At 39.2% G+C, this 25,761-nt stretch overlaps 1 protein-coding gene across 9 annotated transcripts in view; it reads left to right on the top strand.

Moving 5' to 3' along the window:
• Positions 1-25,761, top strand: part of SATB1 (SATB homeobox 1) — a 91,738-nt gene that overhangs the window by 54,847 nt on the left and 11,130 nt on the right. For all 9 annotated transcript variants that reach the window (XM_074538231.1, XM_074538242.1, XM_074538226.1 and 6 more), the window contains 2 exons: positions 1,774-1,986; positions 10,241-10,396. In XM_074538231.1, the coding sequence (XP_074394332.1) occupies positions 1,774-1,986; positions 10,241-10,396 (369 nt within the window). The remainder of the gene's footprint in view (positions 1-1,773; positions 1,987-10,240; positions 10,397-25,761) is intronic.

The following is a 25,761-nucleotide window of genomic DNA, read 5'->3' as shown; positions in this document are numbered from 1 at the left end:
TGCTCTGCAGACAGCTTTTCCTTGTCTCCAGTAGAACAAAATCATTTTGTACCTCCTCTGGAGGTGGATTGTGTAACCCTACCACTAACAAACACTGTTAACTGTGGATTTGAATATTTAAAAGTAGAAAAAACAATAGACACAAATTTATTTGCCATGTTTGTTAATAAGTAAATTTATTATTAGACTAACCATTAAGAAAAAAAATTAAAACATGACCCAAATGCCACTTTTTCAGTAACTTGTTTATTTACCTTCTGGGAAATTTCTGCCTGGATACCAGAAAAAACAGGAGGGATCATGAAAAGTGGTAAGAAAGAATCCCCCGAGAGTATTTTTTTCTATCCTCCTCCTCTGAAATATTTTTCATGCTTAATGCTGGAAAGATTGTTGGGTTTTTTCCATCCCGTTTCCCCGTTACACATGCAGGCACAGACAGGGCCATGAGGACCACCCTGGCTGAGGTGTGGTGGTTGGTACCTCTGTCCTCATCGCCCAGCAGGGAAGTGCAGAGCTCACACCCACACTGGGTGGGCCCTGGTCCTGCCTAGGCACAGCTGCTTGAGAGCAGTGGCTTACAGCAGCACCTCCCTAAGGGTCTTTTGCCTGATAGGATAAGACCTTTGAGAGACGTGGCAACTTCCACAGGTGCTGCGGGCATCAAACTTCCCAAAAAGATTCCCTTGGCCATATCATTCGCTTGTACCCCGTTAGGAATATATATATTCAGTCAGTATTACCTATCTTAGTTTTGGCTTTTTATTGTTTGCTTCCCTCTCTCTATTTACCCCTCCATTATCCTGAATAACTTACAAAAGTTTGTTAGGAAAATAAACGTTGGGTTATCTTATTCCTTGAAATTCATGTGTGTGTTCCCTTGTTACGCTATAAGTAAGAGCCTTCCATGCCAACCCTCTCTCTTTCCCAGCATGGCAACAATATTTATTCTGAATAGTAGTTCACATATGCTTTTCCAAAAGTTACCTTTCTTATCACCATCTTGTTACTCCAAGGCAGCAGAGCATTTTGAATGCCTGACATATTTAAAAGGAGAATCTGGCAGGGAGAGGAGATGTCAAATACCTGTTGACACTAAATATAAATCTCCCAGGCAATGGACTGTTTGAGGATTAGGGTTGTCCTGATGAAGAGAGAGGAAGGTGCAAGAAGAAGGTGGAACATGAGGGCATCCAATAAGCTTCCTTGCTTGTTAAACTCCAATATGCAACTCTTAGAAAGAAATACTGACTTATAAAAAACATGGCCCTGAGTCAGTGAAGCAGTATTTTAGAAACGTTGCAAGTTTATAGTCTCAGATTAGTTGTGAAATATCACATCCTTTCAAAGATCTATTTAAGTTGCTAGAAATGTGAAATCCTTTTTTTAAGGTTGTGTGTGCATTTTGCCTGTGAAGCCTGAGAACCCCCCAGTGTCTCACTTATCCTTAACATCTCGTGATTATCTGTGGACTGTAAAAAATATCATGGCAAGTTAAGCCAGTAAAAGGAGGAAGACCTATTAGGAAGATTCAGTTTATGTTGTATTTAAAACAGGTGCTTAATAAAATTAAGGGTACAATTGAGGCTCTCTTCTCTGCTACCTGAAATGCCGTTAATATAATCCTACGTGGAGCGAACTGTGCATTTGCTGTTCTCATTGCCAGCCCAGTGGTAAGAAGAACAAGGACTGATAAGCAATGGCTTTGCAGAGCACGGTTTTACAGACACTCACCTAGGCTAACTCTCGAGCCTATGTTTTCTTCCTTCCCTACAGGGCTTGCTCTCAGAAATCCTCCGAAAAGAAGAGGATCCCAAGACTGCCTCTCAGTCCTTGTTGGTAAACCTTCGGGCTATGCAGAACTTCTTGCAGCTGCCGGAAGCAGAACGAGATCGAATTTACCAGGACGAAAGGGAAAGGAGCTTGAACGCAGCGTCCGCCATGGGCCCGGCGCCTCTCATCAGCACACCGCCCAGCCGGCCTCCACAAGTAAACTGCTCTCTCTGCCTCTGGGGTTTGCTTCTTGTGCTCTCTCTCTGTCCTGCTGGGTGAGACCTTTCTGAAAAAGAAGAAACCTTTTGCTGTGGCACTTTTTGAACGTTGGTAGAATCATTACTTGCAGTGCATATTGCAAGTTAAATTTAAGAAATATAATGGATGATAGTAGCACTTTATTACTACCTATTTTCTAATTTTAAGATAAATTCTATCCATTATGGTTCCTACAGAATTTTTTGCTCATTTTATTGAGGTACAAGCTTTACTGGGCATGGATGATGATAGCTTATAGCTGTCATCTTACAATTCTTAGGTTCTTAATGTTATAGCTTCAGATAGGGATTTTGAGGGATTTGGATCATTAAACTGAGAGGGAATAAAAGCAGAAGTGTGAGTACCTTCTAGTGCCTTAAAAACTATTTTTCCAGAAAGCAAACAGGTAAAACTAAAGTGATAGGGGAAAGAAGATCCTGTCCCATAATGCTGGGCATGCTTTTACCATCTTGAGCTACTGACAACTGCTTAAAATAACAGCTTGTTATATCCATTGCTCTGAATTATTTGGATATGCTCATTAAAGCTTCATGTAGTATGTGCTAAAATGAAACTCCTATTGATTTTTCTAAAATTTATTTGATTTAATTCTTCAAAAATTACAAAGTTTGATAGAGTGGGATCAAGAGATTCAATGGTGCAGTCCTTGTGTCGATCAAGGAAATTCTGATGCTTGTTTTAAGGTACATTAGAAATGCATGTGAGCGGTAGGAATGCACAGAATTTCCACAAAGAAACATGGTTCACTCCAAAACCTGTATATTTTCAGAAATACTCTGCGTTGCTCTGGCTCAAGGTTGTACTTATGCAAGGAAAATCCAAACTGATCTGCAGATATGTGGTAATCATGCTGTATACACAGTCCACTTTTGCTAAACAAAGCAAAGCTTTGGGATTGTGGGAATTTTGTGATGGGTGATTTTTTTGAGAAAAAACAGCAGGTTTTTGTTATCCAGTCATAGGCTTGTGACTGTGACTATGTTCTATACCCGTTCAGAATGCTATAAATTCCTCTTGAGATTATTTTTCTAAGTTACCTTCAGCTAATGGATACTAAGAACCACACTAAAGTAACAAATAACAAAATTGTAGGAGGGAGGACAGAAGATCACCTTGACCTGCTGCAGCACTTTTCACAAGAGAAGAATTTTTTACCAGAAAAAACAGGCCATACTAATGGTATAGTTTTGTTATCATAACTGAGTTTAGTCTGTAAAATCCACTATAGATATTCTTCAAGATAAAGGACAAGAATCTATTTACATAGGGATGCTTTTGTGGGAAATAGTTAAATAGAGATAACTGTGTTTAAAATAACATTTGAGTTTGTTTTAATATCTGTACCTGCTCCCACAGCCCAGGTAATTCAGAGCCAAGGCTAACCCTTCTTCTTAACTTATCTCTTTCTGCCAAGGTAATGTCTCACTCTGTCTCAAGTGGTCTTGGGCAATTTCACAGCTAAAGAACAGAGTTAATTACAGGACCTTCCTGAAGGATGTCAAGTCAGAGGTAGTCCTTGTACTGGTTTTAATTCACACTTTAAACTGTATAAATCCCTTGCAACCAGAAAGAAAGTGAGACTTAGGGGTTTTCGTAACTGACAAAACATACTGTAAGTCCAAATTTGATGGGAAAGGGGGGCTAAATCTATCTCTCTCTACTGTGCTCTTGTTCATAATTACATTTCATTTTTTTAGTGTGAGTCAGGAGTATAGTTAACCTAATTGCGACAGTTCAAAGTGGAAACAGCATACGTTTTTGTTTTAATCCTTTTCAAAAGGAAAGCAAGTTTAAAAGGAAACATTATAGACTAATACTTGAGGTCTACAGAACAAAGCACTTATTTTTCCAGTTGTTGTGGTGTTCTCTGTCATTCAGCAAAATACACACATTTTCCCTAGTGAGTAGATTGAGAATGTAGAAACCTCTGAGTTGTGATTCTTTGTGACCTTGTTTCCAGAATTCCCTACTATAAACATCTGAAGCACTTTTCACCTGCTGCTAAGTGTTCAGTCTTAAGTTTGAAAATTGAAATATCTGTGTTGGCAAGATAACTACAATACTTGGTGCTTGAAATAATAGTGAAATTGTCCTAGTTGTAACACTGGCAAGTATAACTTTACAAATCACAGCAAAAATAAATTACAGTCAGGATACTGCAAAATTTTCAATGCAAACTCCTACTGTGATACCTCCCGCAAAATGTCCACAGTTTATTGAATATTTGATACTAAGGAAATCAAACTACTATCATCCTTACTACTAAATTTATTATAAGCAATTATTTAAAGATCACTTTGCAGGAATACAGCATAATATTTTTCCAGCTTGGCTGTGAGCTTCTCGGATAACCATTGAAAGAGAAAACAGACCGTTTATCCTGACAACAGAATTTACACAAGAGCCAACGTATTTAATATTAAATCTTTAGACTAGTGTAACATTTGAAACAATTAAACTATGAAACCATGAAAAATGGGAGCTAATATGCCACACATGAAGGTTTATTTTGCAATTGCAAGTTATCAGTTTCGGAAGGATGTGAAAATAAACATCCTGAAAAGGATCTATTTTGCATTTTTGTGTTGCCAACTGGTGGCCAGACAGTAGAGCAGACTTAACCATTTAGCAGCTGAGCTTGTTCTGTGTAAATTTTCCATTCTGTTGTATGCAAAAACAGAAAGTGTGACCTTGGAGGTCTGATTGGATAGTAGGAACTCACCAAGCATAAACCCTGGTGCCTGAGTTAGAAGGAACAGTGTTGAATTTATCTCATTTTTACAGCATTCTTACTAGTTGCTTCTTGAGCTGATGTATCTGGATTGGTTCCAATTCTTTTTTGAAATCCTTTAAGAAGCTCTTTGTCCCCGTTACTTCTCCCTTTCTCTCTGACTTAAACAAAATGCAAAATCTTACTTTTTTTTTTTTAATTGAAATCATTAGCCTCTAATGCATGAGCTTTTGGGATGCGTGTATAGCCCTCTAAGCGGGTCGAGTTGTAAAAGTCTGCTACTGTCTTCCACACTGGTGGGCTGAGCACAAGGAGACGGCGTGCACAAGGATTTTTCCCTTGGACATTGTTCGAGTTGCCACCCCTGGGGCAGAAGCCTGTCTGTCAGGCTGTTTGCTGGGGCACTGGAATTTATAAGTATTAGCATCTCCATCAGGTAGGTACTGCATGGAGACATTTAACCTCTGCAATCTAGAAGGAAAGGAAAAGGTCCTTTCATGTTCTATTTCTTTTAATCATTTCCCTGCGCTCTTCAACACCTTCATCTTACAGATCACCCCACACAGGCCCTTCTGGGATATTCCTAGGTCAAGTTGAGAGAATGGGTCTACTGCATGTTATATGGAAATGAGAGAATCTGGGGGTACTTTAGAGGATGATGAGGTGCTAGGGATGGCCTTTATGTCTCATCAGGACAGTTTGGGATGTGAAGGGAAGATGACTCCCCCTCCTCTGTACAGTTTGTGGGAAGGATAGAGACAGGTGGCAAAGTTACAGATTTTCTTTTCCAAAATATTCTGCTTAAAGGTTTTTAGCCTTCCTGCAGTTACAAACACTTCTTTCTCAAGATAAGTAATCTCCATTTCAGCTGAGCCAAGGAAGAAACCTTTATGCCACCCATATTCCCCAAAGAAAATTTGTTTTAACCCTTGGGGCCCACATCATCCTGTGTAAAAATAGAGTACGTGTAATGTCAAGAGCAGAATATTATTTTAACAAGGCAATGTTTTAAGAAGTAACCAAAATCTTGCATGAGTCATGGTTCTAGGTACTCACTGACCAAAACCTTCAACTCTTAAATACAATCGTGGCCTCTCTGACTGCAGATAAATTACAGTACCTGCAAGTTAAAGCAATATCGTGGGTTGGGTCTCAGAGATAGGATGTTACTCTTGAAAGAATGATATCTAGGAGAGCATTGCTTTGATGGTGTTTGAGGAACAGTGAATCTCCATTGCAAGGAGTTCGGGATAACACCAGCTTCCTTGAAACTTTATGGTGGAGTCCTAGTCCCATATGCATGTGCCATGTATCACCACCAGCAAAATTTTTATTTTCAAGTTGGCAAAATTTTAGATTTATGTTGAAAATCTTTGTGCCAAGTTGCATTTTAATGAAAGTAAAATGAACAAAATAATAAATGCAATCCTCTTCTCCCACCCCCACAAAAACCACCATGGAAGAGAGTTAATGGAAACCCTGACACTTAACTATAACTGCACTTCCAGGCGCCACTGTAATAATGGAGTAGTAAACCTTGTCCTGATAAAAGCTGTTCTGAAAGCAACAGCATTTATTGTACCTCCTCTGCTATTTGCAGAGCAGAACTGAAAAGTAGTTTGTTTTGCCTGGAATGAACTACTTTATGAATTTTAATGTACAATGTAATATTAAAAGCTAAACCAGGATTAAAGAAGATTTTTGTTCCCAAGCTAAAACAGTAGTTATGAGAATGTGTTATATAAGATTTTTTTGTTTCAGTTTCGATGGGGAAGGAATGAGCTTCCATGTTTGTGAAAACCTCTTCATGCTGGTTATTCCTTCTATGACAACTTACCCTTTTTTTGGAAAACTGAATTAATCCAGAACTTCTTGCTGCTTTAATCAGTCTTATTTGATGAGAAGATATATCTGGGTAGGCCAGGAGGAGATGGATATGTTATTTTTTTTCAAGTATTCTTAGAAGACTAGATTGATTGGTGATAGGAAGATGGCCAAATGAATTCCTGATTCTCAGTGTGTTACATTTGTAAAATAATGCTCCCCTCTTCAGTTAGTATTTCCAATATTTGGTTACTGCCAAAAAAAAAAAAAATAGCTGATCTATGATTTCTTTTCTAAACAGAAAACGTAGCTGTAGGAGTGGGTGGGATGGGAGGTTGTGCTTAAGTGTGGATGAGATGAGAGATTATATTTTGTTTTGTTTTTCTCTCCAAAATGAATACTTTTTCCACCTCCTCTCTCAAGTCCTGGAGTTGCACCATTGAGAGCTTTTTTGTTTTCTGTTGGGTTTTTTTGAGGAGGAGGGTGTTTTTTCAACCCAGCTTCAAACAGCCTCTGTCTTGAACTCAATTCTAAATTCAACACAGCAGCCTAGATGCTGCTTATGTATAAATTATGAAACAGTTATATGTATGGATATTCTCCAAGAAGTTAATTGACATTATTGCATGGAATTCATCAGACCAGAGCAGACCAATAGTCAATCTAGACCAGCCAGAGTCTTCACCTGATCTTTGAAGAGAAATTATTAAGACACAGGAAAAGAATTTTTGTACTTGGCCAATGAAGTGAATTGGAAAGGGAGAGAGCATGACTGAGAACCACAACTCTTGGTAATCCCCAAACCATCATTTTGTAACTTTAAGACTTTATTCCCCTGAAGATCTTTGGGCTAATACTGCTTTTTGATGCAGATATTAGTGTTTTCTGAATTCAATTAGTGTTCCCTGATTAAATATCAACAGAAGGCAATAGGAGTTTGTTTGTTTTAACTTTGATGACATATTAGATGCTGTTGAATTTATTGTACCTGTATAAAGATAGATGTGATTTGCAAACCAGAATGAGGATTTTCAGTAATTCCCTTGGGTTAAATGCATATCCGTAATAAATTGGGCACTGAGAAGTGTGGACCGAGTAGCGTAGTTTAAATTATGTCTACAGCATGGGTGTGTGATGGCTTTTGATGGTCTGTGTGTTCACAGCTCAGTTAAGTGATCTGTGAAGTACTGCTACAACATGAAGCTGTCCTTTGAAGCTCAGTAGCAATCAAAAAGGCAGTGTGCTTACCGAAGAGACACATTTTGATCAAGATCACAAGAGCAAAGTGTTTCCTTGCCAAAAACTTGTGTATGCTAGCTGAATACCTTCATCTTCTCATCTTCCCCTTGGGTCTTTCAAAGATTAGTTACAGGTTTAAATTATTTGGGGGGAAGGACTGAAATTTGTTTCCCAAAATTTAAACCCAAGGTTCAAGAAGGTGCCTTGACAAAGCCATCACTTTTTCATCCTCTGATTTAGCTTAGGCTGATTTTTACATGCACAGAGATAAGTCTGTCTACGGTTGTATGTTTAACATCCCCACCACTTGTCAGTTATCTTCTGGCACATCCTTCTTATTTAAAAGTTATAAAATTGCCACTGATTTTGTATTTTTAAATTATTTCACTGTATGATCTTCAGGAGATGCACCTGCTCTTGCAGCCCTGTACTGTTTTGTCTGGTGTGAGGCATAGCTTTTCCTGCTCTGCTGTGGGAAGGAGAGAGTTTCATGGTGCTGATCCTCCCTCCCTGCTGCCAGGTGCCTCAAATTTTTCTGAGCAACCTTTGGTCCAGTCTTGGCCATCCTCTTGTGCAATGTGGCTGGTAAAATGTCACACTACAGAAAAGGGCATGGCTGCAAAGTACTAATTGTTTTCAGATGAAAAAAAAAAATCATATTGTTAACTGTATGCCACATTCTGGGATTTTTCTCCATTTCCATTTTTACTTAGAACCCTTGTGCTAATGCCTGCCAGAATGGGGGCAAGGAAATGCTTGTTCTTCTGAAGTTTTGCCCCTTGTAGTTAATGGGCATGTGTTAGCACAATTCCTGAAAAGCCTGATGGACAAATCATGTTCAGCAAAAGTGGCATGCACTCCCAGTTTCTGGGCTAGATTATTTTATATTAAAAGCACTATGGATGATAGCTAACACAAACTGAGGATGGCATTTCTAGGAAAAAATGGACTGCTGATTTGCCTAAGTACATCTCTCATCTAAACTCTTTGACTCCCATATTGGGAGACCTGTAACTTATGAAAGCTCATAGAGAGTGAGATTAGAAGATGAATTATCATGTTGTCATGATTTCCTTTTGAACCTCAAGGGACTTCAGAGCATAGGAAGAAGCTGACTTGCACTGGATCAAACTGATAGTGAAAGTGTGGGTTTAGACATGTACTTAAGAGTAGGCTGAATCACCTTCTGGAAGTGCCAGGCTCTGTCCATTAGACCTAGAATTAGGCTGAATGACTGTCTTCAACTAGCTGTGTAACTTCAGAATAACCAAATTAATTCAGCTCTCAGTAACCTCTGTATGAGTCAGTATGTTTGAATTGAAATCTTAAGGTTTGATTTTGTTTGCATCATCACCTTGTGGGTTCTCGGCAGAAATCCAGTTTTCCTTTCCTCTGATCCACTTTAGGATTAGTGGCTCATTAGGTCCACTAATCTTGAGCAAGCCTTGCAAGAGTAACTGCTAAAGACGGACGTTATCCTAAACTACTGAGAATATTGTAGGATAAGCTGAGTACCTGCTGATTTTTTGTACCTCTCAACTGATATTGCAGAAACTGCAGTCTAACCAGTCTAACCTTGGTGGGATGATGCTTGGTGTTGAAACATCACTTCCATCATTTCCAGAGGATGAAGGAAAGGATAGTCTCCTGCACATCATGTCGCTACTGATGTATTTTTTTGTTGTTTTTCTTAATGCTGCAGATGCAGCATAAAGGTGGTACTGTAATCACTCTGTCTTGTTTACATGTTTGGTGTTTACTTAATCTGGATTGCAAGAAGAGTAAATATTTGGTGTATGTAAGTGAAATACAACTAGAATCAGTAGCTTTAAGAAAGTCCTATCTTTGTTTCATGGAGTGGTTAAAGTATGCATTATTCTAAACTGTCTCTTAAAAACAGCTTAAGAATCAAACTGATAAGATAAATTTTTAAAAATTCAATCCAAAGCCACAACTTTTTCAACATTATCATGCATTTGAGTCTACTGGGCATAAGACAGGAATCAAGATATATCTGTCATATTTCTATTTCATTAGAGATTCTTTTATGTTGCACTTACAATTTTTACTTAATTTGTGTGGGGCAAAGAAATCATGTAAGGGTTCACAAGTCTCTACAAGACTGTTTGACAGGTTTCCACCTAATTTATGACATTGAAATTTGCAGTGGTCTGTTAATGGTAACTTGAATTTCAGATGCACCTGTTACAATGCACTGAATTTGCCTGTTTCCCAGTTGCTGGAACTATAGATAACTTATAATATTTATTCTGCAAAATGCTGAAAGAATATCAGAGAAAGATTGGATAGAAGGAATAAAATGCAAAGGGGAACTACTTAGGGAGGGAAAGAGAGGAAATAACTTTATCATAATGAAAAATGTCTCATATTTTCTAGGTCAAAACTGCTACTATTGCTACAGAGAGGAATGGAAAACCAGAAAACAATTCCATGAACATTAATGCTTCCATTTATGATGAGATTCAGCAGGAAATGAAGAGAGCTAAGGTGTCCCAAGCACTGTTTGCGAAGGTTGCGGCAACCAAAAGCCAGGTAAAATTCCCAGGGCTCAAAGAGCTCCATGTCCTGTGCAATTATTTCCCCAGATCAGTTTCTGTGTGAGTTTAAATGGGTAGCTGGGTCAGTGTATCAGCGCAGTACAACTCAGAGCTCCTTGCTGAGTCTGAGCTAACCTCTGGTTCCCCAGAGAGGGTAGAGAAGCAGCTTCCTGAGATGTCTCACTCCCTTTTGCCCACCAGCCAGACACCTTCCCTGTGTGCCCGTGGATCTTGGTGTGGCTCAGAAGGGATCAGGTTCATCAGTTCTCAGCTGATGTGGATGTGGCAAAAGCTGTGGTCAAGATCTGGGTATTGCTGCCAAATTCATCTTGAGGCTTTGGTGTTTTGCAATTGCATGTGCTGCAATGAGGAACACTGGGGTGCTGGTTTTTTGCAAAAAAATATTTAGTCAGACCCACTGGTGAGACTGGCATGAGAGGTGGACTGCCAAAAAAAGAGAAAACCAACAAAAAAGGACCTCAAAAAATTTCAGTTATACAAGTTATAGCTGAGAAAAAAAGTATAATTTTGTCGAACACAGTGTCTGCTTGGTTACCTGCTTGCATGCATACATATATATTGCATATTCAGTTTTAAGCCTTTGTTTTGTGGTTTCCTATTCTGTTTTCTTTAACTGAAGATTTTCTGTCAAGTTTAGTGGCAAGAGGGAAATCAGCGGGCACTTGTTGGCTGTTATTATCATAAATGACATGTCTTCTGAGAAAGATCACTGGAGTATGTAAATGCATTGATTTAAGTGAGAATGTATTCAAGAAGTAAAGGAAAAACATATAGAAAAATGAGAAAGGTGTAGTTATACAAATGCTTGAAAGAAATTAAGTGTTGAATTTTCATATTAGATTAAGTGTTAAATACACTATCACTACTTCTTTATTTTTCTAAAATTACTTCATAGAAAAATTCAGCCTCTTCCAGGGAAAGCTAGCAAAGCTCAGTTAGACTGATGTTTCTTGGGCAATCAGCATTTTAGTGCTGGTTTTCTTTTTAACAAGGCTTTAACTTTTGACTTCTGTGCTGTTCACATTTTGGAGTTCACTTCATAGTACAGAAAGGATGTTGTCTCTTAAGTTATATGGTGTACGGAACATTTAAAGGGATATTTTGGAAATGTTGTATCAAAATGATTAAACTCAAGCTGTGGACTGTAAAAATTATAGCTTTATAGGCCACATGCCTGCCTACCCTTCAATCACTGTCAAAGTGATAATTTCAACAATAATATGTTTCTTTTATTGTGGGATTCTAAACACCAAGTGCTGTTTAAACATTAAACTGAATTGTTTATGTTAGTGCTGTACTCAGTGTGTCATACATCAGGCCACTATAATCTCCCATGGAATGTAAAAATTCTGTCATGAATCATGGCTTGTATATCGGAAATTACTGTAATTTTGATTGGAAATTACAGAGCTCTTGAAATGTTTCTAATTATGATAGAATGTTACAGCAGCTTCCAACCTGTGTGCTCCTCAGATGTCTTTATTTACATGTCAAAACTTGGGGTTAGAGAACTGTCCGTTTTCTGCACCTTCCCCTTTCCACTGCATTCTTCTGTAAAGCTAAGGTATGAAGCCAGTCTATCAGCCTACATAATTTTGTTCTAATCTGATTTGTGCAATAGTGCATTTATTTAAGTGCAAAGCCTTAAAATTTCTAGGTGGATCAGCTCTTTCAGTACTGACTTTCAGATGGACAGGCAATCAAAATGAAGCCTGAAAGCCTCCAGAGGATTGCAGGGTTAGTTGAGCATTGATATAAAATCTAGATTCTTGTACAAACCTTGCTACTAAGTACAGAAAACAACATCAAACACATAGTTCTTTTCCATTTTACTCTGGTGATTATACTGGTGTTCTCAGGGATTATTTTTCCCACCAATTTCAGCAATGTTAATTTATGTGTCTAGCATGCTTTCAGGTCTGTAGTTAAATAAAGTGTCATTTGTACTAGAAAGCTGCTTTGCAGAAGTAGCCTCCTAGGTAGATTAGGATGTGCTGGGCCTTCTCAAACTAGCTGACTGTTAGTAACCCAATTAATAATCTTTCAATATGTAGCACTGCCACCTATACTAAAGGAGGTGCATGTACTGTAAAAGATTCTTCACTGGAGCTCTTCAGTGGTACAAGTAAACATTTCTTGGGGCAAAAAAGTCTCCCTTGCACAAAAAAAGAGGCTTGTTCAAACATATTCTCTAAGAGAACCTCTCTTGAGAGAGATCTCTTTCTGATATTTTTTTCAGTTTGGAGATATTGGTTCCATACTCAGAACTGGAAATCCTGAGATAACCCAAGTTGTAGTGAAAAGTCTGAAGGACTCATATTAGAAAATGATGTGTTGATTAACATTTTTATTTTTAAAAATTGCTAAAATTGAACATTATTGATTTTATCTTTTTTTGGATATAAGGACTTAATTAATTTTGGAGTGCAGTCTGGAGTTGTGGTGTAAAACCATATGTGACCTAAACCAGCTCTGTGAGGGGACAAAGGCCTAGAAGGCCTTGCTTTTTTTTTCCCTAATAAACTGATTTGGGGCAGCATTAGATTGGATGTCTGAGGAGCCAGCATCTGCAAGGTGGCTAGGCTTGCCTGAGCCAGGAGACTGCAGATAATGTTCTGCTGACTAGAGCACTTTGCACAGAATTGCTACTAAATGATGCGCTACAGGAGTTTCTATTTGGGTAGCGCCAAGGTAAAAAAGAGCATCTTCCCTTGCACTGTGTTAGTGCCTTTGGCAAGAGTGGAACTGGAAATCCTGGGATAATCACTTCATTACAATGAAAAGTCTGGAGGAAGCACCTTAGAAAATAATGTGTTGATTAACAGTTTTATTTTTAAATCCTCCTGAGTTGTGGAGGACCAACCGCATGTGGACCTGATGCTCAACAAAGCAGCTGAGTGCTGGGGTCTGCTGTGGCAGAGGTCCTGGGATAAGGCAGAGGTTGCTGTGCTGTTAAGAGAGTTCATTTTCTGACTCAGGTGGGAGATGATTTGCCTGCTTGAAGTTTCATGGTGCACTTTGCTGGCAGCTTGTTAGTGTTCCCAAAGGAAAGGGCCTATCTGGTACATGAGTTTGGGGGACACAGCTAGGACATTCCTTCCATTGTTGAATGCTTTTCCCATACAGAAATGCATACATTCAGTATATTTTTGAAGTTTCTATGTTTTTAAGGATTGATATATTATCTACAGAATAATTTAAAAATCTGTTAAATTCAAAATACGTACTTCAAAAGTTAATATGATTATACTGAGGAGCTAAGGAAGATATTACAATTCAAATTCCTGGAATACATCGTATCTTTGGAGAGTTTTAGAACTTTAATTGGCAAAGCATGTAATGTCCGTGTTTAAAATCTTGTGGTTTTATTGTAGGTTGTCTTTCTAATAGCCCTGCATGGGTTTTTTGTTAGATTATGTTGAAAAGAAAGCTTTGCAAAAATGCACACAAAAGGAAGACAGAAAGGTTTACCAAGTGTTTTGTCTCTTCTTGCAGGTTGTTGATTCTTAAAGGCAGAGTGGCAATGCCAACAGTATTATTTGCTAAAATTTAATCAGCACACCTGAATAACTCTAAATTAAAAGAATCCACACGTAAAATTTTGTGACGTACATTAATTTTACAAATTCATCATATTGGGTTTTTATTAAATTTGTAACCTGAAAGTCTGATTCAACTACTTAAGGAAGCACATTCTTAATTTTGTTATTAAAAAAAAAAAAAGAAGAAAAAAAACCAGTTGATTTGTATAATGATCATTAAGGTATCATGGTTCAGTAACTCTGCAGTGGTTACGATGTTCTCATGTGGGAGCCAGGGATGAGTTTTTCTTGATGGTGACAGATGCTGAAATCTAATTTTATTCCATAAAAACATATAAACAAGCAAACAAAACCCCCATACCTAAGAGCCCTGAGAGATAAGGCAGGTAGAGACTTGTAGCATTTCTGTATGTCTGCTATGTTTTGAGAAGTTAGATTTCTGTTATGGCTTATCCTGCAAAGCTGTGACTTGCATATGCTAGTATGAAGCAGGGAAGAAAGCAATACTTTGCTGAAAATCAGGTTAAATTGCTAAAGTTTTCTTAAATTTAGGAAATTACAGTTTGCAAAAACTGCAGTAATATCAAGCTCCATACCTCTGAGAGTCCGGTGCACTACAGTTTCAGGCCACTAGCCTGCTTTTTTTACCTAAAGAAGTTTAATTTCTAGTGAAATAAATGGGTGAAATCAATACTCTTTTGCAGTCAATCCTGCAATCCTGGCTCGTTATGGCCCCAGAGGTGCTGAATGCCCTCCCTTCTCACCAAATGAAAATACCTGTATGTGGAGGGTGAGACTCTTGGTTCTCACAGAATCATTCTTAGATTTTAAAATAATTCTAATGGAGTACCACCATACCTTTAAAAACTTCATTTAATGATGTAGTTCTGACCTGTTACTTCTGAGCTGTTGTGTTGTGTTGCCCAGTTTCCTGTTCTTCCGTCCCTGTCTTTCGCTTTGCTTAGTAGCAGTTTCACATACAAAGTGTGGAGGTAAAATCATGGTTTTCAGAACATGCTAGAGACTCCATCCTGAGCCATCAGGCAAGTATTTTATACAGTGGCTATTTAATTAGAAGGGGTTGACTTTTTGCCTTTGTATGCACCAGGAGTGTTCTCTTCCAGGAAGCTGCATAGGAGATCCTATGGGTAGGCACTAGGCAGAGCATCTAGCACTCATGAGTAGATGGGAAGGAGTTAAATGGGAAGGGAATGCTAAACATTGGCACTAAAAATGCTTTTGGCATGCAAATACCATGCTTTCCCTGACATAAATATTTTCAGAATAGGCCATTAGAGTTCAGGTATATAAAACTCTGCTTTTACTGGAAATTTTAATGTTGTAGTAAACCTAGAGATTTATAGTGAAAAATTGATGTCTGTTATCTCACTTTTATCTTTTTAACCAGCAGTTTTATAAATGCTATATCTTTGATCTGGCTTTTTCCATCTAGAGACTAAGCTATATACTCTAATAGGAAAGTCATTTTTAAACAGCTTCCCACACTGAACAAGCACGGTATTGTGGATCTGGCACAGAGATGTAACATGCCATTACCGCAGATATAGAACAATCTATTCAACTATTTTCCAGCTGGAGGAAAAGAAACCTTTTTATCACCAAGAGTAACCCTCTGGTAACAATGTGGCTTTAGGAGGGGATCTTGAAATTTATTTCCAAAGCTGTTTCCTAAGGGCACTGCACCTCAGGCTGCCTAGAGGGGTGCAACATGCAGGGCAGGAGGGGGCTCAGTCCTTTGCCCATCACCCTGCTCTCAGTCAAGTTCTCTCCTGCCTTTGTCTCCCTCAGAGCAGCTGAGTCACTTCCTGGGTTTAAATCTTGGCTTAAAAACCTCCTTCCCCCCCACCCCCCTCCCCCCCAACCTCAGTGTACAATGGATTCTCTGTGGAGCAGGGGGCATGCAGCATAGGGAGACGCGAGGTGGAAACACAATGTACTCTGAGGTCTGCTGTTTCACAGGTCCACCTGGAAATAAACCCCTCACCCCAGTGCAAAGGCGAGATATAGTAGTTAGAAAACATTAGCTGCAAAAACACACAACAACATCTATTTTTTATAATTTTTAATGTTGTTTTCCTCCCCCCTCGTTGCCTGGGGGTGATTGCTCTGGCAGTTGAAGAGGTGCCATGAGCAGCAGGAGTCGGGTGGGATCGAGTGTCGGCAGGGATGCAAGAGGAAGAGTGTGAACTGAGAAAGCAAGATGGGCTTTTGCATGCGATCGAGAATTGCCCCATAAAGCGGCATGTCATTCAGTGAAACTGTGAAACTTGGCAGATAGAGCTGATTTGTTTCTTTCACAAAATATCGAGTTACAGAGTCATAGTATGTTCTGTCTTGCCCAGGTCAGAGGAAAAAGGATTTTCAGGTTTCTGTTAGGGGAAAAAAATGAATATTCCGTGTCCTTCCTCTGCCCCATGTCCTAGTCCCTCTTACAACATCTCCTCTCAGAAATAAAGGTTAAAATCTCAGGAAATTTCCATAGCTTTTTTTAAAAAAATACTTCTCAGAAAGGGAGTAGAAAAATTGAGTTTAGCTGACTCTCTTATCTCTTGACCGTGGGAGACCCAAGAAAAGGCTGGCATTGATCCTGACTATATCCCATTTTATTGGTATGGCTTTGGTGGAGTGGCTAGACTTCAGTGAGCCTTGGGTTCCCCCTAATAAAGAGTAGACTGCAGCTTCATGAATCAACAAAGATGCACTGAAGAGAAACCACCTTAAAATCTTCAAGGTGGTTCACATCAGCATGTAATTGCCCACATCACCTTGGAGCCAGGTATCCCTTTCAGCACGTTAGGCAAAGGCTAGATTTGTTGACACACTGATGAAAAAGAGTGCTTCCTGAGCCTGCTTTACACGAGGGGTCAAATCGGCTGAGGCTGGAGGTTCCCAGCCAGACGGGTGGCAGCAGGAGCTGTTCAAATGCTGCCGTTTAAAGCACTGGTAGCGGCTTCAGGAGATGGAGTGTATTCGAGCCCTGAGGAGAGCTTCCCTGGAGGGATACAGTGCACACCTGCCCTGCTCTGCCCTGCTCTGCTCTGCTCTGCTCTGCTTGGGAGTTAATGCTTAACGCTCTCACGGCCGCAGCCTGTGGCGCGTCCCTGGGAGGCGCTGGGACCGCTGAGTGCCTGGCAGGATGCGGCCCGCAGGTGTCCAGGAACAGCAGAGTGGGGGGTTTTGGTTGGATGGATTTTGTCTGGTGGAAAAGCATAAATGAGTGAGAGAAGCTAGGAGAAGTACAAGTTAAAGTCATTAAATGTACAAATGGAAAAAGAGAGCCAAGAAGAGAAAGCTCTTTACAAAATATAAATTATGTTAAAGCATCAAGACGGCACAACATAAGGAATGTTTGGTACATGTTATTGAAACTTAAAAATCAGAGTATGGAATGAATTATAATTTAGCATAATCCATAATTTTACAGTTTTTATTTTGAATTATTTATCTTATATGATTTGATTAAAGATAAAACTGGCTGACAAGATCTCTAACATCTCTGCATGTCTTAATGTCAAATGAAAAAACTCTGTATTATAATTTCACCATTTTAAATTTTTTATTTGTATTGTTTCTATACAGCTCCCTTTTATTTTTAAAGCATATTTCAGCTACTCATTGTGTACACGCGATTCCATAACCCATCAGGCTTCAGTGTTGCCTCAGTACCTCTGATTCAGTAAATCAGATCATAGGCAGCATGCTGTCATATAATAAGGTGTCTGATCCTTATTACCAGTTTGTTGATGCACAGACTCCTTCAAATTGACCATTGCAACACATGGTTTCCCCTGAAACTAGCTGTGATAATTAGCGTGGCTCTAATGAGACAGAATGTCACTGATCTTGTGCTGAACTGTCGAGTATCGACGCTACGGATGGGAACTGTCAAAGCTTGCCATCTGTGACAGAGCTTGGCATATTCCATTTGCAAGGTAGAGCATGCTCAATAGACTGTTTTTAAACAAATGGTCCATTTCTTGATTAGGGCTCTGTGTTCTGTTACTGTGGAAGACTTTATATCATAGTTAAACTTCTTGCTTTTTTTCCCCCCTTTTTCTTCTGCTGGGGTAAGCTTGTTAGGAAATGAAAACATTAATGATCCTCAAACCAGTCCTTCAGTCTTCTGTTAGACTTCTGGGGAGAGGTGGGGAGGATCTGATCACATATTTATTCTTCTTCCTTCCCCCAGTTATCTTCATGTATTTCTTCTAGGGCTTGTGATCCCTCAAGCCTTTTATCTGATTTTTTAAGCACTGAGGGATAGGGATGGCATAGTTTTGAAGTATAGCAGAACAAAAATTTAAAAGTCTCAGGTGACGTGCAGCAGGAGCATGTGCACCTGGGATGAAAGACTGAACTGGTCAGGAGAGTCAGGCACCCAGGCTCCCGGGACTGGCCCTGCAAAATGCTGTGAAAAAAGTCCAGCGCTGCTTATCATTCCAAAATATGCTTTGTTGCTTTTTATTTCCTCCTTCTCTGGCAGACCACACAGGGCTTGTTCTGAAGAACATTTTCACTAATCTGATCAGGCAGCCAAATACGCCGGGAAAACTGCTTTAATGATCCCACTAATTACCTCAAGTCAATATGAACTGTATTATTAGACTGAGGGAAAATATTCCATTAGGTCTCCCCCTTGGGAGTTTCTCCGCTTTGTGATGTCACCGAAGCCTTCGCCCTCTCGCTTGTAATTAATTTTATTTACACACGCAGGCACGCACAAGGTCACACCTGCACAACCGGAGCTGGCCAGGGAGCTAGTGGCACTCAGGCTTAATCAGATCTGTCATAATTACCATTCTGCATGTTTCTGACACACGCTGTGAAATATTTCAATTTAACTGCCGCTACCAGCACAACCAGATGTAGTGTGAGTGTGGCTGCATTGGAAATATTATTCCTCAGGATAAACTCTCTCCTCCTCCTTTTTCCTCCCACCCCCTCTCCCTTTTACAGCTAATGTGGCACAGAAGCTGATGTATCCTGTAAATCTTGAATGCAGTGCTAGATTGATAACAGCAGATTAGACAGTTTAACCACAAACAGCTTGTTCATTTTTCACAAATGAAAACCACATGTGGTGTAACTAAAATTTCAGGCTTTTTTTTTTTTTTCCCTTCTCTTTGGTTGTTGTTTCCTTTTGTGTGTGCGTGTGTGTGTTAAGGTCTGCCTTTAGCTGTAAAGGGGTGAAATAAAAGAGTAAACATACAGGGGAAAGAGACACTGCTGTCTTTGGAGATTATTTCTCTTTGACCTTTATTAAAAACCTTCCCTGTTTTGGCAAAGAAATCAGATACCGCACAGGGGTTTGTCACTCACTCTGAGACTTTCTAATCTCTGGGGTTTATGCCCATTTATTAAAGAAGTCATCCTACTGTGCTGGTTTTCAAAATAACATGTCAGCAAACACCTCACTTTAAGAAGAGCTTCTAACCAAAAATGTAGTCTTCACTGCTATCTAAATTTAGAAGAAATAAAATTTTCTGCCAGAGTTTTTCAACATGGATTTTGTCTCCTTGCTAACCCTTCCCTGTACCTCTTCCTTTGGGAAAAAGATTATTTTTAAAAAAGACTCCCCAGAGTCTTTAGAAATTTTTGGAAATGGAAAATTGATCAGCATTTTTATTAAAATATTCCCATATTTCTTTTGAAAACAGATAATGAAAAATTAAATATTATCTTATGAAAACACTTTTTAGCAGACTAGAAATTTCTGTAAATTGTTTTGCTTTTTTTCACAAATTCATTTTTTCAGGTAAATTGTTCAGCCTTCCCTAATTAAACAGCCATCAGTACTTGGTAAGGTAGTGTTTTTTAAACTATCTATTCTTTAGTAGATCACAGTTGGCTAGTTTTCCTACACAGAGAAAAAAATCTATGCTATTTTGATAGAAAGTTTTAATTATAAGACTCTAAAACAAATTTTGCAGCAAGTAAAAAAAAATGTAAGTGTGCAGAATGGAACTAAGCAGATTCTCCGAAAGCTGTTCCAGGTATTGTCAGGCAGGAGTACATGGGATAGAAATTCATCAAATCTAATCTGTAATAAGGCTTCCATGGGAGGCTAAAAAAAAAAAAAGTAGCTTTACTAAGAGGTTGTTTTATCCATTGGCAGTGATTTCTGATGCAGTGGCAATATTGAAAGTACAAAAGCCAGGGAGCTACGACTCAGTGTTTGAAGTCAGTCACAAGAAAGTGAACAGGACAGGTTTTGAAAGCCACTGAAGATGCAGTTTGTAGCAGAAAATTTGGCTATGTAGATGGCCCCCCTGGCTGCTGCAGGGCTCATGCTCGTACCAGTTGGGCAGCAGCTACTGACTGCATTTCTGACTGCATTACTGGTTTCCCAGAGCTGAGTTGGTCTGTGCAGGTGTGCCATCAGTGTCCCTCATTGCATGGCAGTTCCATCTCCATTAGTGATTCCCCCAGGATCCATGCAGGCCCCAAAAAGAGTGAAAATATTATTCTGGAGGAGCAGCCAAATCCATGGAAGTGCTGTGGATGCAGATATTAGAAAAATAAGTCTGAAGTAAGATGAAGAGGAGGACAGGAAGGGCTCATATTGGACGAGGCAATGCTGAAATGAACTATCAAGATTCTTGCAAAGATCTGGAAATACAGCACTCATTTCTCTAGAAAGCTGTTCAAAAAATATCATGCAGTTGGAAAGCACTGGATTGCCAAAAGAAGAAAGTATGGCACCCTCTGCCACCTCCTCTGAGTCTTTTATTTTGAGTTTTTCTCTGTTAGGTAGAGGTGTTCTGGTTCCTACACTCCAGATGTGTGAATCAGCTCTTCCCCAGGCAGCACCTGCTGTCTGCCTGACAAGAGGTGCTGTTTCTGGCAGGATGGATTTTCCTAATCTCTCTCTCTGCATTCTATACCCTCACCTTCTGTTTTGCTTTTATCTCATCATCTTCTCTTATTCCTCTCAGTATGGCTCTTCTCTTAGTTCTCCTTGGACTTTTCCCACCCCTTCCTGTCCCTTAAACACCCTCACCATCCACTCTTGCTCCATCTGCCTCTTTATCCTGTCCTACCCCTGTCCCCTGCCTGCTGGAATCCCACCCTAGGCACATCCCCACACACACCATGATTTTGTACACATATTCCTTTGTGTGTGGGGCACAGTGTGGGCACACCATGCCTTTGGCCTTTGCTGGACTGGTCAGCAGCACTGCTGGCTTTTTGGGTGAAGCATTGTTCCCGTTCTCTGCATGGTGACACGGATTTAGCCAGGAAAAGAACCATACTCTTGATTTCTCTTGTGCCTTCTGTGAGCAGATCACTGATTCAGGAGGTTTTTGAAGATTGAGTACATCAGTGTTTTAACTGTTAATAAAAAGGGGGAAAGTTTGAGTGAGCTGTATGAGAGTTAACTAGGGGCATAAAAGCAAACAAAGCCGTGGCGGCAGAGGCAAGGAGGAGGCTGAGGAGTCAGCAAGCAGCCTGTGGTTCCCGGCTGTGGGGGAAGCAGGGTACCAAGTAAACAGCACGGAAAACAAAAGCGAGCTCAACCCGTAACTAAACAGGAAATGACAGGGTAGAATTCCTGCTGAAAAACCGAGCTGCTGAATATGTAACTGCAACGAATAAAGGCATCTTGTGCAAGCACAAATGTACAGTAACAGTCTGAGAAGTAATTTGTTAAAGGAGTGACCAATAACAAATCAGGTGAAGGGCTGCTGGGCAAAGGCAGGAGTAAGAAATAACAGATGTGTGTTTTCTCCCCTAAACTGTGTAATTCAAAACACATTGCACCTGAAAGAATGTTGCAGGATTTCTAGGTGCAAGGTGAGAAAGGAGATGATATTTTGTTCCAGATAAATTTTTATTTTGCTGTTCTAATAACTTCTCATTGCAGCAATTTTTTTTTATTTTCTTCAAATTTAACCTCTAAGTCAAACTTCAGATTTTTGGTTATGTGTTAGCCCAAACTGTTGGCATCTATTGAATAGGCTGGAGCAGGCATGCACTAGCTAAGTGGGGAAGTTTCCAATTTGCAAATATTTATCTAATTTCAAATCTGCCAGATTCTGTCTGAAAGCACATTGTTATTCAGGGGGCATCTCATTTTTATTCCTGTGCAGTGTTATGTTCCCTTACTTCAGGATGGAATTTTAGAAGCATGTAAATATAGTTTTCAGAATCTGTGTAAAGCAAAGATGTTTGGACTGAGAAGTCCTTAGCAGAATTCCCTGAAGTTTTGGACCCCAACTTATCAAGAATAGCCCACGAATCAGTTAACATCTTTGGGTTTATTCACGTGACTGGTTATTTTGCTGAGTCTGCTGCTTAGCATCTTTAGTACCTATAGCATGCAAGAGAAAGATCTACTTATACAGGAAGTTTCCACTCTTTATGTAAGACCAGTTATTAAAAAAAACCCAAAGAACTATGAAAGGGTTGAATTAGTTTCTTTCTATTTTTTGCTTTAAGGGTGCCAGTTTGCTTCACCTCCAGTAAATCATTTGCTACTCTTATTTTATATAAAGAGAGCCTAAAAGGATTGATCTTTTTCACCTGAGGAACAGGATGGGAGGGCTCAGAGCAGGAAGATGCGTGCTGCTCCCTGCAGTCCCTGACTTAAGGGCAGAAGGTACTGCTGAAACTTCTGTCTGGAAACACAGCTGGGACTGGGACTCAGCTGAGCTGGCACTCTTCTTGGCCAGTTAGGAAAATTGTAACACTAAGAGCTGCTCTCTCTAGGAACTTTTCCCTCGTGGCTGTTCTTGACCTCATCCTGACAGCAAACTACCTGGAAGCACTCTTGTGTTGGTTCCCACCCAGGAGAGAGAAACCTGATCTCTCCAGCTTCCCTTTTGATCCAGCTTTCCTATTATTTTAAGTTTCTGCCGCAAGCAATTGTGCTCCAAGTTAGGGTATTTTAGCTTTCTGAGGATTTCACTGCCTTTCTTTTTCCATGGGCGAGATACGTGCTTCTGGCTGCTCCTGTCTCATTTGCTGGGAGGCATTGAACTCTCACAGGTGTGGATTTTAAAGATTTTTTTTTTAACTGCTTTGAGATAATGAACATTATTAATTTTCTGACTGTTTCTGTGGTTAACAAAATCTGGAGGAAAGTCAGAGAAAAGTTTCTTTTCAATTTTCTTAAGACTCCCCTCACCCTTGGCTTTATCGAGGCATTAAGTGTTCTTCACTGTGAAACTGAGAGCCACAGAATCCAGCTTAACTGCAAGAGATGAGACATTTTCTCAGGATATTTAAATGTCTAATTCAAGTCTATATGAAAGCTTTTAGTTAGGCTGTGAAAATTTGAAGGGATGTCTGAGAATGGATTTGAGCTGTGTATGTTTTGGAATGATGTCACTTGTTGGAATATCTTGTCAGCTGAACTGCATTTACAATGAAGTCCAAATATCTGTGAGCTTGTGATTCCTCAATGTGTGGTAGATCTTCCCCTGATCCAAAATGAATTCTGGAAAGAAAAAAACATGTGACAAGAAGCCATGAAATTAAATTGCTCCATCTGGGAAATTATAATATTTAAAAAAAAAAAAATATAACAACATGATGGGTTAACATATAAGTAATTACAAAAGTGACACTTGTCCCAGTGGCTCTTTTACTGGAGGTCTTTTCCCCCAAAGCAAATGTTAAATCTCTTTAAGCAATGTAATAATAAACATTTGCTGTTCACTGTAAATAGATAGTAGTAAAAAAGATTTTTAAAATTGCCAGGCTCTTTCTATTAAAGACTCTTCTCTAACTAAACCATAGATGTAGCTGCCATACAAAATTGATTGCATGTTTAAGAAAAAATAAATGTGGGCTGTTAAGGGTCGTGGTTGAATTTAGGGTTGTATTTACTTTCAAGGGACACATTGATATTGCAGTGAGATCAGTACTTCTTTCTGCTTAAATAAAAGATAAAGGGCTGATATATATTATCAGTCACCCGCTGTGAAACCCATTGACCCATTTTATATGACTGTACTATAAAAGGCAATGTACCAGACTAAGACTGGCTTATTTAATAATTAGCAGGTGGTTTTTCTTTCCATGTTATTTTTATTATTGTTAAGTCCATTTTTGTCAGATGTTCTCTCACAGTTACAATGCCAATTGATTCAGATGTGTGTGAAAGAGGAAGGATCTTGAGAACAGGAAGGCAGAGTAAAGCTGCACGCATTATTTTTTGCATCTATTACTTTTTTCTCTTTTTGCATATGAATGTAGTTGCATTTTGTATAAGATTTTCAAAGTTATATACATTGTGGTTTTGATGAGGGCTTGGACATATCTATCATTGCTAGGTAATTGAAGGCAATGCTGTAAAAAAGATGCTTTTGAACAGGGGAAAGAAAAGGTGAAGGAAGCTGAGAGCAAAGAAACAAAGCTTGGGAGAAGCTCTTCATTTAGATTATTGAATTTCCTCAGTACTCAACTAAAAAGTAACGATACTTATGTTTTCAGGCAGGTTTAGAGTTACAGGTCAGGTTTTTTCTGTCCATGAGCTGGTGGTGTCTGCAGTGCTTATGCAGAGGGGACACGCGGACCAGTTTTGATACAGCCTCAGACCTTAACGTAGGTAGTTTTTGGCAAGCTCTGGCCTTTGGCCACTCACCATGGCTCTGTGTAGAAACAGAGGTGTAGTAAGACAGACAAGGCTGTGGGAGCAGCGCAACAGCTCTCCGCGTCATTTTGCGTCTGTACTTGTTGGATGCTTGTCATTGATTTTTAGAGGTTGCTTTAGCAAGTTTTCCTTTCCTATTTACTTGTTTGGATGTTTACAAGAATAGAAATATGTATTTAAATTTGAAATGCTGCAGCTAGAGAGAGGAAAAGGCAGAGGGATGAAGAGACACTAGGAAACCTTTTCCCCTAAAACTTCACTGAAAATTTTTGTACCACTGCTAGGTATTTGGTCATTTGTTTTTAACCACACAGACAAAAGGTGGAGGTACGATGCAGACAGATGGTGTAGCTGAATAATAGGCTGGATAAGAAAGTTAAGGATTGGCATAATCTGTCTCAGTATTTTTCAAAGGAAGTTTTTTTCTGCCAGTGAAGTTTACCTTTCTTCTGAAAAGCTGTATGAGGTTGTGGGGTTTTCAGTTTCAAATCTCATCTATGATGATGGCAGATAGAGATTTACTTAAAATCCACATCTGGCTTCCCTTTTCAACACTCTAGTAATGATAGCCAGTAAAATAGATGAACCAGGAATATCTGGAGATAAAGGACAGATTCAGGTTTCAAACTTTCTCTGATTTAGGACAATGCTCAAAGGCAAAGCCTGGAATTTAAGGCTGATTAGCGTAAATAAAATACTGATGCAACCATTGTTCTGGGTACATTTATTATCACTTTAGGCCACATACCAAGAAGAGAATTCATATTCTGCTATCTCTACTCATCTTCTGTAACCAGCTGAAAATGAACTTTTGCTTCCTAAGTTCAAGATGCACAATTTTGTTAGAAAAATAGGAAAATCCCAAAGTATTGAATATTCAATGCTGTTTTTAAAATTAGTCAAAACTATATGCCTCACAGAAGGAAATTAGTGCTTAAAACTTCCTGAAAAGTTAGTTAAAATGAACTGTAACACATGTTTTGGTCAGTATCAAAAATTGCTAACTCTGGTAGGTTATTCGTTTTCCCAGTTCTTTATAAAAATACCCAGTGGCTTTTCTTTTAATAGACTTCAGTTCTTCTGTGAAGCACTTAAGTCTATTCAGCTTTGCTTAGGAGCTAGCCGGGGCACTTTATGTATTTTAGGAAAGATAAACCTGCAGTCAGAACAAATTTTCCT

Source organism: Zonotrichia albicollis, chromosome 1 (genome assembly GCF_047830755.1).
Source record: "Zonotrichia albicollis isolate bZonAlb1 chromosome 1, bZonAlb1.hap1, whole genome shotgun sequence".
In the NCBI taxonomy this organism is placed as follows: domain Eukaryota; kingdom Metazoa; phylum Chordata; class Aves; order Passeriformes; family Passerellidae; genus Zonotrichia; species Zonotrichia albicollis.
Note: the sequence above shows the minus strand (reverse complement) of the source record. Positions and strands in the feature narration are given on the sequence as shown.